Genomic DNA, 13,822 nt, shown 5'->3' on the forward strand with positions numbered 1-13,822 from the left:
GAAAGTGAAATACCTGGGGGTTAATATGACTGCTAAGAATGTGAATTTATTCAAAGATAACTATGAAAAATGTTGGATGGAAGTGAAAAAGGATTTAGAAATATGGTCAAATTTGAAATTATCATTGCTAGGCCGAATTGCTGTGATAAAGATGAATGTATTGCCAAGGATGTTGTATTTGTTTCAAACATTACACATTTTGGACAAGGTGGACTGTTTCAAGAAGTGGCAGAGAGATATTTCTAGATTTGTCTGGCAGGGCAAGAAGCCTCGAATAAAATATAAGATTTTAACTGATGCTAAAGAAAGAGGGGGATTTGCCCTGCCAGACCTTAAACTTTATTATGAATCAGCCGCATTTTGTTGGCTGAAAGAATGACTGCTTCTGGAAAACACAGATATTTTGGACTTGGAAGGTTTCAACAATGTATTTGGGTGGCATGCATATCTGTGGTATGACAAGGTCAAAGCACATAAAGCGTTTAAAAACCATATTGTCAGGAAAGCACTATTTAATGTTTGGATAAGATATAAGGACTTGCTTGAAAATAAAACTCCAAGGTGGTTGTCACCAATGGAAGCTAAGGCTCTGAAAAAACTCAATATGGAGGCAAATTGGCCGAAATATTGGGAAATGTTGGAGCAAGAAGGAGATAGATTAAAACTGCAGAGTTTCGACAAACTAAAAAATAAAGTGCGAGATTGGCTTCATTATTACCAAATAATGGAGGCTTATAATTTGGATAAGAAAATTGGTTTTCAGGTGGAAAAATCAAAATTGGAAACAGAATTGTTAGATCCTAAAACTAAGAATTTGTCAAGAATGTATAACTTGCTGTTGAAATGGAATACACAGGATGAAATGGTTAAATCTGTTATGATCAAATGGGTACAAGATGTTGGACATAACATTATGATGGCTGACTGGGAACAGTTATGGACCACAGGTATGAAGTTTACGGCATGTAATGCTTTAAGAGAGAATATAATGAAAATGATTTACAGGTGGTACTTGACACCAGTCAAACTCGCAAAAAATTATCATTTGCCCGATAATAAATGTTGGAAATGTAAAGAGATTGAAGGTACATTCTTTCACCTTTGGTGGACATGCCTAAAGATTAAGACCTTCTGGGAGATGATCTATAACGAAATGAAAAAGGTATTTAAATATACCTTCCAGAAGAAACCAGAGGCCTTTCTCTTGGGCATGGTCGGCCAATTGGTGCGAAAGGAGGATACAACTTTTTTTATGTACGCCACAACAGCAGCAAGAATACTCATCGCAAAGTATTGGAAAACACAAGATCTACCCATAGAATCATAGAGTTGGAAGAGACCACAAGGGCCATCGAGTCCAACCCCCTGCCAAGCAGGAAACACCATCAGAGCACTCCTGACATATGGTTGTCAAGCCTCTGCTTAAAGACCTCCAAAGAAGGAGACTCCACCACACTCCTTGGCAGCAAATTCCACTGTCGAACAGCTCTTACTGTCAGGAAGTTCTTCCTTATGTTTAGGTGGAATCTTCTTTCTTGTAGTTTGGAACCATTGCTCCGTGTCCGCTTCTCTGGAGCAGCAGAAAACAACCTTTCTCCCTCCTCTATGTGACATACCCGGGAAGAATGGCAGATGAAGGTGATGGAACTCATGTAACTGGCTGAGATGACTGGCAGAATCCGGAACCAAGGAGAAGAGTCGGTGGAAGAAGATTGGAAAAAATTTAAAGTTTATCTTCAAAAATATTGCAAAATTAAGGATTGTTAGAAAGAGGTTGGGAAAAGAAAATTATGTGGTTTTAGCAGAAATGACATAAAGGATTAAGTAAAAATGAATTGGTGAAAGAGAGAGTGTAAAATTATAGTATATTAAGACAAATTATTAAGATAAAAATAAGGTTGGAAGGATTTGCTGAAATAACAAATTGAATTAGAATACAAAAATGGGAGGTGTGAGGAGGTCAAGGAAATAAGTGAATGTAAGCAAGTGATGTATAGGTTTGATTTGTCCTTTATCCTTTTTTCTGTTTTTTATGGTGTATTGTTTTTTGTTTTTTCTTTATTTTGATTGTTATTTAATCTTTAAAACTTTAATAAAAATTTATTAAAATAAATAAATAAATAAATGTTGCTGTATGTTACATGAACTGTTAATTGTTTAGCCTTGTGTTGCAGTGATATTATATGTATTCTTTATTGCAATATTGTATTTAGATTTTGAACTTGGAAGATGGAGCAAGGCTTGTTTTCGGCTCCAGAGGGTAGGACTTGAACCCGTGGCTTCAAGTTACAAGAAAGGAGATTCCAACTAAAATCAGGAAGAACTTTCTGACAGTAAGGGCTGTTCAGCAGTGGAAGAGTTTCCCTGGAGAGGTTGTGGACTCTCCTTCCTTGGAGGTTTCTAAGCAGAGGTTAAATGGCTCTCCGTCATGGATGCTTTTGCATTGCAGGGGTTGGACTAGATGACCCTTGGGGTCCCTTCCAACTCTAGAATTCTGTAATTCTATGAACTGCTTAACTACATATTAAATGCAAGGGTGTATTTTTTTAAAAAGGAAAGGTTTGAAAGAACATAATGTAGATCATAGAAGCATATGTATATCATTTTGCCTTCCCATTTTTCTCTGTTGAGACTTGGGGTGTGATTTGAGCAGAGAAACAGCAGGTAGAGAGTTAATGTCTCCTTCCCCAAGCTATTTTTTTCCAAGGCACTGGGGCTCTGTTACACATATTTGCATGTAACAAGCAGTTAGTTCCTGGCTTATTTATTGACCTGAACTTTTGGGCTACAGCTAGCTTTTATCAGGCATATTATGTATATATTTTAAGATGCAATTGCTGTCAAATTTAACTTGTGGCCAGTTAGACAAGATCAATCCTCTTATTAGTCATGTTATTTCCAAGGGCTTCCCTTAAGAAAAAGGATAAATTCTTTCCTCATGAGTCACTAACCAAGTGGTTGTTTTTATATAAACTTTCCTTTAGTTGGTTAGAATTGGAACAGGACCATCTTATCTCCCACTCTTTCTGAAACTGCTTTTTCCTTCGTTTTTAAAACGTTTCTGCAGCGCTCTGTTTGGGTTTGGTGGCGTGTTTTCCTTCTGACACCTATTTTTTATTGTTTTTTTCCACGTACTTTCAGAAGCCACACAGGGAGAACATAATTTCTCATTGCTGGAATGAGAAAAGTCCTATGATTGCATAGGATCCTACTAAAGACCCGTTTCTCTAGCCGCGGAAGCTTCTTCAGCTGTTTCCGGAATGGCCATATCTCGACAGCATGGCTGTTTCACAGAACAGGGGCAGCCACACAAAAAGCCCTGCTCTGGGCTAGGCTTCCGAGGTCGCTGGGCTCTTCCACAGGCTGTGGCCCCTCCTGGGCGTACAGGTGCTGCTTGTGACCCCAGAGCATGAGTGAAGCATGCGCGTTCCCCTTGGCCAAATAGCCCTGCTTGGAGAGAGGGATGGCAAATCCATCCAGTTCCATTTCTCCCTTCATAGAGTTGGAGGGACCACCCTGCTGCAGGGAAGGAATCCTGCCCAAAGCCATCCCTCACTGGACTCGAACCAACATTCTGGTCCACAACAAGGCGCACTGACCGATGGTGCCACAGGGTCCCTGCCTTATGTTCAGTTCTCCACATTGCCACATCTGTTTGCAAAACCTGTTTGGGGTCCTGTCATGCTGCCCTCGCAGCCCAGGGAGTGAGAACAGAGGCACAAAATATGGGCAGGCAGCAGCCAGGCTCCCAAGTTACCCTGCTTCTGCCCACAGGGGGCGCCACTCACCTGGGGAGGGCCTCCCCTCGCCATCTGCCAAGAAGGACAGCTGCTTGTGGACCAGAACCTGTGTTTATGTGCTGCACTTTGCAGCTGCTGCGTTTTCAAGTATTCCTGCCCATGCCTTAGTTGGGAGGAATTACCTTGCTGATGTGGAATGAAATTTTGGAGGAAGTCTGTCCCCAGACTAACAATTACTTGAAGGAGTTTTGTCTTGCTAAAGTTCTGACAAAGCTATATTACAAAAAAAAACCACCCCCCAAACAGTTGTTGTCTTCATCCCTCATACTACCGCTATTTTTTTTTTTTAAGCAAGGTGATTAAAGGTAAAGGGACCCCTGGGTTGCGGCGCTCATCTCGCTTTATTGGCCGCGGGAGCCGGAATACAGCTTCCGGGTCATGTGGCCAGCCTGACTAAGCCGCTTCTGGCGAACCAGAGCAGCGCACGGAAACGCCTTTTACCTTCCCGCCGGAGTGGTACCTATTTATCTACTTGCACTTTGACGTGCTTTCAAACTGCTAGGTTGGCAGGAGCAGGGACCGAGCAACGGGAGCTCACCCTGTGGCAAGGATTCGAACTTTCTGATCTTCTGATCTGATCTGATTCTGACCTTCTGATCGGCAAGCCCTAGGCTCTGTGGTTTAACCCACAGCGCCACCCACGTCCCAGCAAGGTAATTACAAATTGCACAAATTATTACAAATTTTATGGCTGTTTAATACATTTTATGTCACCACTATGGGCCTCGTTTTGGAAAAAATTGGAAAGAAAATGTGACGTTATTTTTAATTAATAAATATAAAGGACAAATAATAACAAGGAAATAAACTACTGAAGCTGCCCAGCAAGGAAAAGGAACTGATCAATTGGGAAATAACTGAGAGACTATTATTAGTAATGTCGCTGCCATGCTCAACAGGGATGAGAAGCAAGGGTGACAGCTACAGGGAGAAAGCTGCCAGTTAAAAGACATGGTGTCCCGTCCCCCCAGCCTCAAAAGCCCTTTGCCCGTCCACATTGGATATGCTGGCATACAACTGAATTTCTGTATTTTAAATACACTATGCCATGTGTAAAGAAGACAACACATTAAACTCTGCAATGCAGAGGACCGGCAGCAAAGTCACTCGGATTCTCTGCTATTAATGAATGAACAAAGGGTGGCAGTTTCACACAAACGGCCAACTCGTGTGGAAACGTTACAAATATTCTGGTCTTTGCTTCTGAAGTAAAAGTCCAGCAGACACATCAGAGAACTAGTCTCAGGAAAACCTCCAAGTTTCCTTCTGGTTGCTAGATGTGCCTGGAAAAGTTTTCCGTGCCCTCCAAGTAATTTTTCAGAGGGTTTCTAGGTCTCAAGAGAGGTGAAGTCCTGTGCAGAGAGCTGCTCTCTCTTCTCCCCGATAAATGGCCTAAATGGCCGGAGGCTCCTGAGGATCGTGAATTGGGGAGGGGGCTGTCTCTTGCCAAAACAGGCACATTCCACTCCAGCTTTATTTCCATTTCCATTTCAGTCACTTTGAAGGATATTGGAGCTCCCCCTGCTGCTGTTACTTCAATGCATTGGAAGTTGAAGGAACGGTTACTACAAAAGTGGGACCTTCTCTCTCTCTCTCTCTCTCTCTCTCTCTCTCTCTCTCTCTCACACACACACACACACACACACACACACACTTCCACCCTCCAGAGTTGCTCATATATCCACTGTACAGCTACCTGTTCTTAACAGTAATCCTAAAAATAACCTCATCTAGTTCATGGTCCATCCGAATTCTTGGATGGTGGATTGCAGAACAGCCCCAATGTGAATTGTTCTGCAGGAAGATTATTGGGCTTTTTTAAAAAAACATAATCTTTGCAATCTTTTTTAAGGAAAAAAGCAATTAAGAAGTGATTAAAACCCTTCAGCTCACCCATTCAGGAACTGGTAATGTTGTTCAAGATTTATATTAAATTCTTCCACTTGGACACTTGGAGCAACATATCCAATAATGAAATTATACAAGAAACACAGCTAAGAAAATAGGAATATTCTTTATAAATTCTTTTTTGAACAGACGAGCCTAGCAGACCCTAGCTGTCCCCAAGCCTATCACATAAGGTTAGACATAAAATTCCTGTGAAAACCATGGATAAACTATCAGATCCCAATGGGCATTATATACATTTTTTAAAGAGAATTTAAATCAAGAAATAACATTGGAATGTGACTTTGCCTCCAATTGTGGTTATGTTTCTTTCTTTCTTTTTGAAAAAAACATTATCTAAAATAGAACATTGGGTGGCAGGAGAAATAAGGAACATGGCGATGACGCCACAGGCTGTTCTCTGACATGTATGATCTTCCCTGTCCTCCCCACAGAATTTGAACCCAAATATATTCATATCCCTTAGTTTGGACGCCTTGAGGAGGGGTTTACATAGGAATCTAAAAGTGCATACCATGGGATCTAACTTTCCCACTCTAGGTGATTATATTTCCCTTAATATGAGATGAGTGCAAAGGGGGGGGGTCCTGTGTACAGGATTGGGGGGGGGGTTCTAATCCTTGAGGGATGCTGCTAATGGGACTCCTGTGGGGGCAGACCTCAGATGCTGAGCTTCTTCCATCAGGGTCTCTAGAGTAAATCAGGTGTGCCTTGGATGGTTCAGATTGGCTGGGAAGTCAACAGAGCAGAAGGCCTTTGCAGTTCCTGTAGGTTTTGTGCTGCTGTGTCTAAGCTCTGACCAGGGAGACCACAACTCAGAAGAAAGGGCTTGCGGCTACATCGCACTGGTCTCGTGGCATGCATGCACACTTCTTGCTATTTTATTTACTCACAGGTAAACAAACTCAGTAGAAAGACATCTCTTTTCAAAAGGAAGTGGATACTTTGGGTATTTTCCTCCCACATCTGGGCAAAAAAATTATGCTTGATAGGAGACAAAACTTCTTTGCTCTCTTAGAAATGTTAAGTTTTCACACCAAAGGAATAGAGAAAGTTGGTTTATTATATGACATGGAAGAGACATGCATTATATATAAATGCTGCTTCCGACAGCAAAATTGCAATGTAAGCAGGCAGCAAATCCTGCAATACACACACCTTGATCTAAAGAGAGATGAAATGGAGAGTTGGGGAGGAAGAGTATATCTGTCCTTAAGCACGTGCATGTTGGTTCCATGGGTGCTGAATGAAGGTCCTTGTGGGAGCTAGGAGAGCCACTGGCTACACATTTTAGGGTTCCTTTCTACCCTTTTCCTTCATGGAGAAGGGAGGAGGCTTTGAGGTGAGCAACTCCCAGAGTTCCCAAGGTATTTCCCCCAGAGTTCATGCCCATTTATCACCTCACCATCTTGCAAATTAAGAGCTTGGAAGACTCTCCTTCTAGCTGGCTGTGACTGAGCTGGTTCCCTTTTGTCTCTGCCTTCAAATTACCCTGACATTATTTTGATGGTCTCCATTCAGGGGATGAACAGACTGTACCTGGTAACGACATCAGCATGTGCTGGCCTTTATGCAGGGTGTGAGGAAGTCAGAATAGACCTGAATGCCTTTCAGGACACAAGGCTGGGATCAGACTGGTAGCAGGGTCACTCTTGTCCTTTTAGGCTATGTCAACCTTTGATACTTCTGCCATGATCTGCAGTAATAAATGATAGAATGAAGTTCAGATTGACCCACACCTATTCACAAGGCCCCAGTATCTCAGCGGAGATGCAGTTTTATTTTTGTTTTGGCATCAGCAGCTGCCTTTCTTAGGGCCTCGCCTGCTTTACATGAGGAACTTGGAGAGGTCTTCCTTGATTTCAGCTTCATCCCAAGGCCCGTGGATGTTGTCTTTGAAGAGCTGCAGCTTGATGAGGCAGTAAGGACACAGGCAGGAGATGGAGACGAGAAGAAGGGCAAAGAGAACCATGCCAACGCTGGAGATGGTCAGCAGGCCCACCAAGGCAGACAGAGCAAAGAGCAAAGTGGCGACAACATAGCAGCGGGGAGTCTGGGCTTTGAGCTTCTTTTGCAGCATGGGCCACAGGGCAAAGATCTGGATAGCGAATGTCACCATGACGAAGGCGTGCAAGGAGCGAGGCAACCGCGAGGCCAAGCAGACCGAGGCAAAGATGGCCATGTTAAGGGACAGAGTGCTGGACACAATGGCAGCATTGGCGCCGTAGTCATAGAAGATCAGATGTCCTAGGAGCATGAGAGAAGACATGGCATAAATTGTGTCTGTGCTGATGGACTCAGTCAGTGTTTTCAACACTGGGGAGAAGCCGTAGGTGAAGGCCACAAACACCACCGTGTTTTTCAGATCTGCCCAACGCGTCTGGCCGCTCTGGTTTCTCCCCATTCCCGAGTCCAATACGTCAAAAAGGACGTAACCTATCAAGGAAGTCACCAAGCCAGCGCCAAATAACCACTGGGGAGCCAGCAGCCCCACATCCATGTACCGCCAGATGACGACAAAGACGCAGACGCTGCACAGCTGCTGTATGACCACTCCGGACTCAAACACCACCGCCCGGTACTGGTACTTGCGGGCATGGATGTTCTTGCGTAGCTTCTCTAGGAAACTCTGGTCCACATAGTTATCAGGAAAGGGCTGCCTTTTATACAACACTTTCTGCCAGCGCTGCCGTGTGCTTGGTCCCAGCTGAGCAGGCAGCATGATTCCGGCCAAGTCCCTGTCTCACGGCTCTTCCTTACAACATCAATGGATGATGAAACTCATGCCCAGACTTGTCCCTGGTTTTCTAGGTCACTGCTGGCACCTAGAAAGAAAACAAGTCCATCAAGCCAAGATCTGCAGGTCAAAAGCACAGCAGTCAGTTCCCATGGCCACAGAGAGAAACCACCAAGAGAAGCTGTGCTACAACACTTGGGGACCCCACCATCCGACTGTTTCGGAAACAGGGCCCACTATCTTGGCTCCTCCTAGGCAGTCACATTGCTTGGCTTCTCCTTCCTCCTGCCCTTCATGATCATCAGTAACCAGAAGTCGTCAAAATCTGTTGGCTTTACTTGGGAGCAAACACGCCAAGGATTTGGTATTTAGGCTCCATGTGTTCTTTCATATATAGCACCCCAAAATCTCTGGCCTCCTCTTGTGCAAGCTGGGCACACACGTGAAAGTTGTTCAGGGGAAACCGAAAGGGGGAGGAGGTGCCTTACATGTGTGTGTGTTTAGCTCCCAGCATGAAAATACCTTTATGGTGCCATTTCCGTTCACTTCCGCCTCTTGATCCAGTGCCAGCGTCCCTCCGCCAGCTGCCTGGAACCGACTTGCGGGGCTGGAGATCCCTCCGTTTCCCAAGCCAAGGATCCCCGGGATTCCCACAGGCCGCCGTTCCCTCGGGGCCCCAGCCGGCCAGGCGGCGGCTCCTGGATCGGCGCGCAACGCAGCTGGCAGCCCAAGCCGGCGAGAGCGCGGGCTGGCAGGCGCGCGCCCGGGGCGGGGAGGAGGGACGCCCGGGTGCCTGGCGGGGGAGGCCGAGAAGGAGGGCAGTGGCGGCTCCCTTCCTCCCCTCCCAGGCTGAGCAGCACATCTGGACGCGCAGGCACCCCCGGGAAGGAGAGGCGAGGCTTCTCCCTGGCAGGCGCTGCTCCAGGGGAGCTGGGGAACTCCCTCCCACAGGACAGCCGGGCTGGGCCGGGCTCAAGGAAGGGGTTCCTACCGACGCATCTGGTCGGCCCCGGTGAGAAGTTGGTACGTTTACTGGCTGGTTTAGGTTCACATCCAGGAAACCTGTTTCTTAACTAAGAATGGCTAAAATATTGTGGAACTTTAAAATAATAATTGCCCCCCCCCCAAAGATTCTGAGGGACATAAGGAAACTCACTGAACACACACTAGGGAGTGAGCCCCCTGGAATGCAGTGATAGAAGTAAATATAGGATCAGACCGCGTGTCCCGGGGTTTATATTTGTTGTAAATAGGTTTATTGACCCAGGGATAGTGCCCATTCATCCCACTTGGCTCAGGTGTAAAGACAGATAGTACCTGCCTAACCCTAGGAGGAATTCCTGCCATAAATTCAGACATGCAAACTCAAGTTTCAAGTGGTTGGCATTTTGGGGTAAAATATTGGGGGGGGGGTTAAGCCTTGTGCATGTACGAAATGGACATTTTGACTCAATTTGACACATTTGCATTATTGCATGCTCAGAGAAAAAAAGTCCTTTCACCTGTGCATAGGTTTCTGGGTTCTGTCCTATGAAAAACGCCTCTGTTGGCTACCAATTGTATTATGTCATGGGTCAAATATGCTGCCATCATCTGATTCAGTAGCTTTACCTGCTAGCTAGAGCAAGCGGACTTTGGCATCGTTGTCACCAGGTGGCCTGTGTGCCTGTAAGCTGTCACCCTCCAGCAGGGCACCTTTTGGCAATAATTTTTTTTTTGTCAGTGCTGATGTTTTCAGTGGAAGTTAAATCAAATTCAAACCAGCCCTTATCCTCAGTAACCTCAGATTACAGGAAATCCCGTAGGAGAAATGGTTCTGATCAATGCATTCAGATCCACTGAAAAGAGCAGGGGAACACAGAGTGTTCTTGGTGTGCACATCCATCCGGGAAAGTGCTAAGAAGTGTCAGCTTTTCCTTCCAATTATCTTGTGAGGGTGATGAGTGGGCCTCCTAAAAATGGTTGTGGAAGGAATAGGGCTCCCAGAACACGCAGGCAGTGGGAGTGGGCAAATTGATGAAAAAGGTTCCATATGATGTCACTGAACCCGATTTTCTCAACAGACAGAAGCATCAGATATAATCAGGCTTGTACTAAATATATTTACTCATAATTAAGCTCTCCCAAAGTTCAGTGTGGTTCACGTTCTACTAAGCATACGTAAGATTGCAGCGTCAGCAGCACAAGTATACGTGCAAAGGTCATTTTGGTGATAGTAAATGAAGCCCACTCAGCAAACTGGTCTTGAATGACGCTTAGGTAACTCCTGTTCTTGATGGATAAGGTCCACTACCTGCACCTCACATGATGTTTGTTGCATTTTGCAGGTGTAGCTGGGGACAGCGTGGCAATAGTGGTCTCTGATTTCAAAACTAGAGATTCCTAGCTGGAGGCCCTATGGGACATTTGGGATTTTAGGTTGCTCCGCCTCCCATCTTGCAATAGCTTCTGATGCCTTTCCAGATTTCTCTCCCAGGGCCATAAAAATGTTTCATATAGCAAATCGGAATCAAAACAGGCTGGCTTGTAGGTAACAAAACAAGCTCCCTTGCCTCAAAGCTGAGAAGGCCCATGTGCCCAAAGTGCAGGCTCCAAAGTCTTGCCATGCAGTGGCCTAAGTGAGGGAAGTGGAGAGAGACTGAACTTCTTGCTGGAGCCCCTTCAGCTTGTTGGTTGGCATCCGTCTGTCTTGAGAGACAATGGAGTGCGCCTCTAGGGGTGAAGTCAGTCACTGTGTTAGCAGCACTGAATGCTCTCTTCCTGAGTGAGAAGACATATACATACACTCAAGATCCATGCAGCTTAATTCCCAAAGTCTGCCAACTGGCAAATTTCCATTGTGAGAATTTGTGATAGGAGATGAAGTGAATTTCTTCATACACAGAGCTAGATTGTGGAAAACAAAAGAAAACAGGGGCAAGTCAACAGAAGACGATAGAAGGGAATGGGTAATGAATTCACACAATTTGAAATGCAAAATTTCAAAATTAAAGCTTTTAGTTCCAAAAATTAAATTATTTATTCTGGAAGCCATTTTTGGTTAATTTTCATAGAACCATGGGATCAGGTTTTGAAAGTACAAATAACAAAAACATCAAAACAGTGAGGGTGTTTATGTACTAAGTGTTTATGCAATAACTGCATTTTGTTCACTTGTTATGTGACATCATGATCAAATTTGTTCTCCTGTTTCCCACATCTACAGTGCTGCCAAGGAGTGTGGTGGAGTCTCCTTCTTTGGAGGTCTTTAAGCAGAGGCTTGACAACTATATGTCAGGAGTGCTCTGATGGTGTTTCCTGCTTGGCAGGGGGTTGGACTCGATGGCCCTTGTGGTCTCTTCCAAGTCTATGATTCTATATGGCTACCCAACCTCTGCTTAAAAACCTCCAATGAAAGTTGTCACTTCCCAAGGGAGACTGTTCCACTGTCGAAGAAGCTCTTACTGTCAGAAAGTTCTTCCTAATATTTAGTCACAAACTCCTTTATTGTAACTTGAATCCATGGGTATTAAGTCTCACCCTCCAGGCGAAAACATTCCTCTTCAACAAGGCCCTTTTAAATGTTTGTGGGAGGAGGGGATTGTTGGTTTATGGGCTTTTTGTTGTTCTTTTTATTATGTATTTTGTGTTTTTATCTTGTATTTTTATGTTGTGAACTGCCCTGAGATCCATGGATGAAGGGTGGTATACAAATGTAATTAATTAATCAGTTATTCATAAATAATGAAAGGATTAAGCCCCCAAATATCTGCTGAATAAGCTGCTTATCTGGAAGCAAAGGGGGATTCAGATTGGCGCAAGTCATAATGCATCATAAGAATACATACTTGTATCCAGCCTTGCCAATAAAATAAATATACACCAGCCTACAAACATACTGTTAGTGCATATGGTTGTATGTACCTAAGTGTCACAGAACAGCTTTTGTAGCATATCTGGCTTGCTACTCTCCTCCTGAAGATGGAGATCTGTGACTTCATGTTGAAGCTCCACTTATTTCCATCAGAAATTGCCAGTGTTGTGCTTTAGCTACATCTTTGCTCTGCTTTCAAAGCACTCTTACATGCCCGTGGGAGAAAACACATTGATAACAAAGAATAGCACGTTATTTTTCAACTGGTTTTGTAAATTTATCAGACACAAGGCCCATTTCCCCCTCTGACTTTTCTTGTTTAGAATGGTAGTTTAACTAGTTTAAATCTATTGCAGGAACGGAGTCCCTCGACAGAGAGCACAATCCTACATGCTAGTTGTTCACTGCATTTACAGGGTTATTATGCCAAGCACAGGTTAACAGCCCCAAAGAAAAAAAGCCCCCCAGATGTACCGCAGGGAAGCCTCCCAGGCGGAAGAACTGGGGAGCAGCAGCTCCAGGGAGTGCAGGGGCACAGCATCCCTGCTGCGGAGCCCTAAGAAGCCCAGGCCCTGCCTGAGCTCGGGGCTCTTCTGCTCCCCCCGCCAGGAACTCTTTCCCCGACTCCAGGAGCGAACCACGACGGGAAGCCCGCCAGCGGCGGAGGCGGAGCAGGAGGAGGCCCGCCTCGCCCTCGCCTGGGAGCCCTGGCCGGGACCCCCCCCCGGGTCCCCCGTCCCCCGACTCACCCGGCCAGGCAGCCCAGCAGGAAGCAGGAGGAAGCCAGGAGCAGCAGCCGGCGGGGAGGCTCCTTCATGGTCTCCGCCGTCTGCCAAGGGGGGCCCGCGGCCGGCGGCGCATCCTCCCCAGGGCCCGGGCGGAGAGGGGCGGGCGGAGAGGGGCGGGCGAGGGGTCCGGCAGCCGCGTCCGCCGCCCGCGAGGGATCCGCGACGCGCTGAGCTGGAATGGGACGCGTCACCGCCAGGGGAGCGGGGCGGGGGGAGGCAGAGCCGCGCCTGCGCACCAGGCCGCTTCCCCTCCGTCTCCAAAGACAAGGGCCCAGAGAGGCCGCCGCCAGCCAATCGACAGCGCCCTTTTCTCCCTCTGCAGCCCAAAGATGGGATGTGAAGATTTTAGGAATGCTCATTTCCTTTGCACAATAGTTTCCTTGTGGACTGCGCTGCCAAGTGTACTGGCACTATGAGAATAAGAAGCACTTGAATTTTCCACAAGGAACCTTAAGTATTTGCTAGGCTGATGCAGTTGAGGGCTGCCCCCGTCCCAACAAATAGATCCTGATAGCAGCATTTCATATATGTAGTTTTAGTAAGATGAACCACTTGACTATCATGGTGAATTGTATTAAGGCTCAAAGGTTAGTTTTTACTTGTCCCAGCTTGCTTGTGTTTGGCTTACCCTGTGAAATAGCAGCCTTGTAGGCTTCACTATTCTTTTTGTGCTTTGAGTAGTTAAAATAAATTCTGCAAATTGGGCAGATGTTGGAACTGATTCTAAAGTGTATAT

General features: G+C 45.6%; 1 protein-coding gene and 1 long non-coding RNA gene across 4 annotated transcripts; one reads left to right on the forward strand and one right to left on the reverse strand.

Annotated features, from left to right (window-relative positions):
• Positions 1 to 6,753: 6,753 nt before the first annotated feature.
• On the reverse strand, positions 6,754 to 13,196 carry LOC309344719 (phosphatidylinositol N-acetylglucosaminyltransferase subunit C-like). 3 transcript variants are annotated; one of them, XM_081867364.1, is made up of 3 exons: positions 13,048 to 13,190; positions 10,057 to 10,140; positions 6,754 to 8,533 (listed from the first exon to the last, which is right to left on the reverse strand). In XM_081867364.1, the coding sequence occupies exon 3, from the start codon at positions 8,428 to 8,430 to the stop codon at positions 7,537 to 7,539; it is 894 nt and encodes a 297-aa protein (XP_081723490.1). In that variant the 5' UTR covers positions 8,431 to 8,533; positions 10,057 to 10,140; positions 13,048 to 13,190; the 3' UTR covers positions 6,754 to 7,536. The 3 variants fall into 3 exon arrangements, with proteins under 3 accessions (XP_081723490.1, XP_081723492.1, XP_081723491.1); XM_081867366.1 differs by lacking the exon at positions 10,057 to 10,140 and having other exon boundaries at positions 13,048 to 13,196; XM_081867365.1 differs by lacking the exons at positions 10,057 to 10,140; positions 13,048 to 13,190 and adding an exon at positions 8,968 to 9,148.
• On the forward strand, positions 9,288 to 11,145 carry LOC309344770. The gene is made up of 2 exons (XR_014157877.1): positions 9,288 to 9,468; positions 10,773 to 11,145. It is a non-coding gene; the product is annotated as an uncharacterized lncRNA (long non-coding RNA).
• Positions 13,197 to 13,822: the final 626 nt, after the last annotated feature.

The sequence above is a fragment of the Podarcis erhardii genome (assembly GCF_964252035.2).
Source record: "Podarcis erhardii genome assembly, chromosome: 6".
NCBI classification, from domain to species: Eukaryota; Metazoa; Chordata; class Lepidosauria; order Squamata; family Lacertidae; genus Podarcis; species Podarcis erhardii.

Excerpts from the sequence above, each read along its gene's own strand:
- LOC309344719 (XM_081867366.1), bottom strand. The coding sequence starts at position 8,430 with ATGCTGCCTGCTCAGCTGGGACCAAGCACACGGCAGCGCTGGCAGAAA.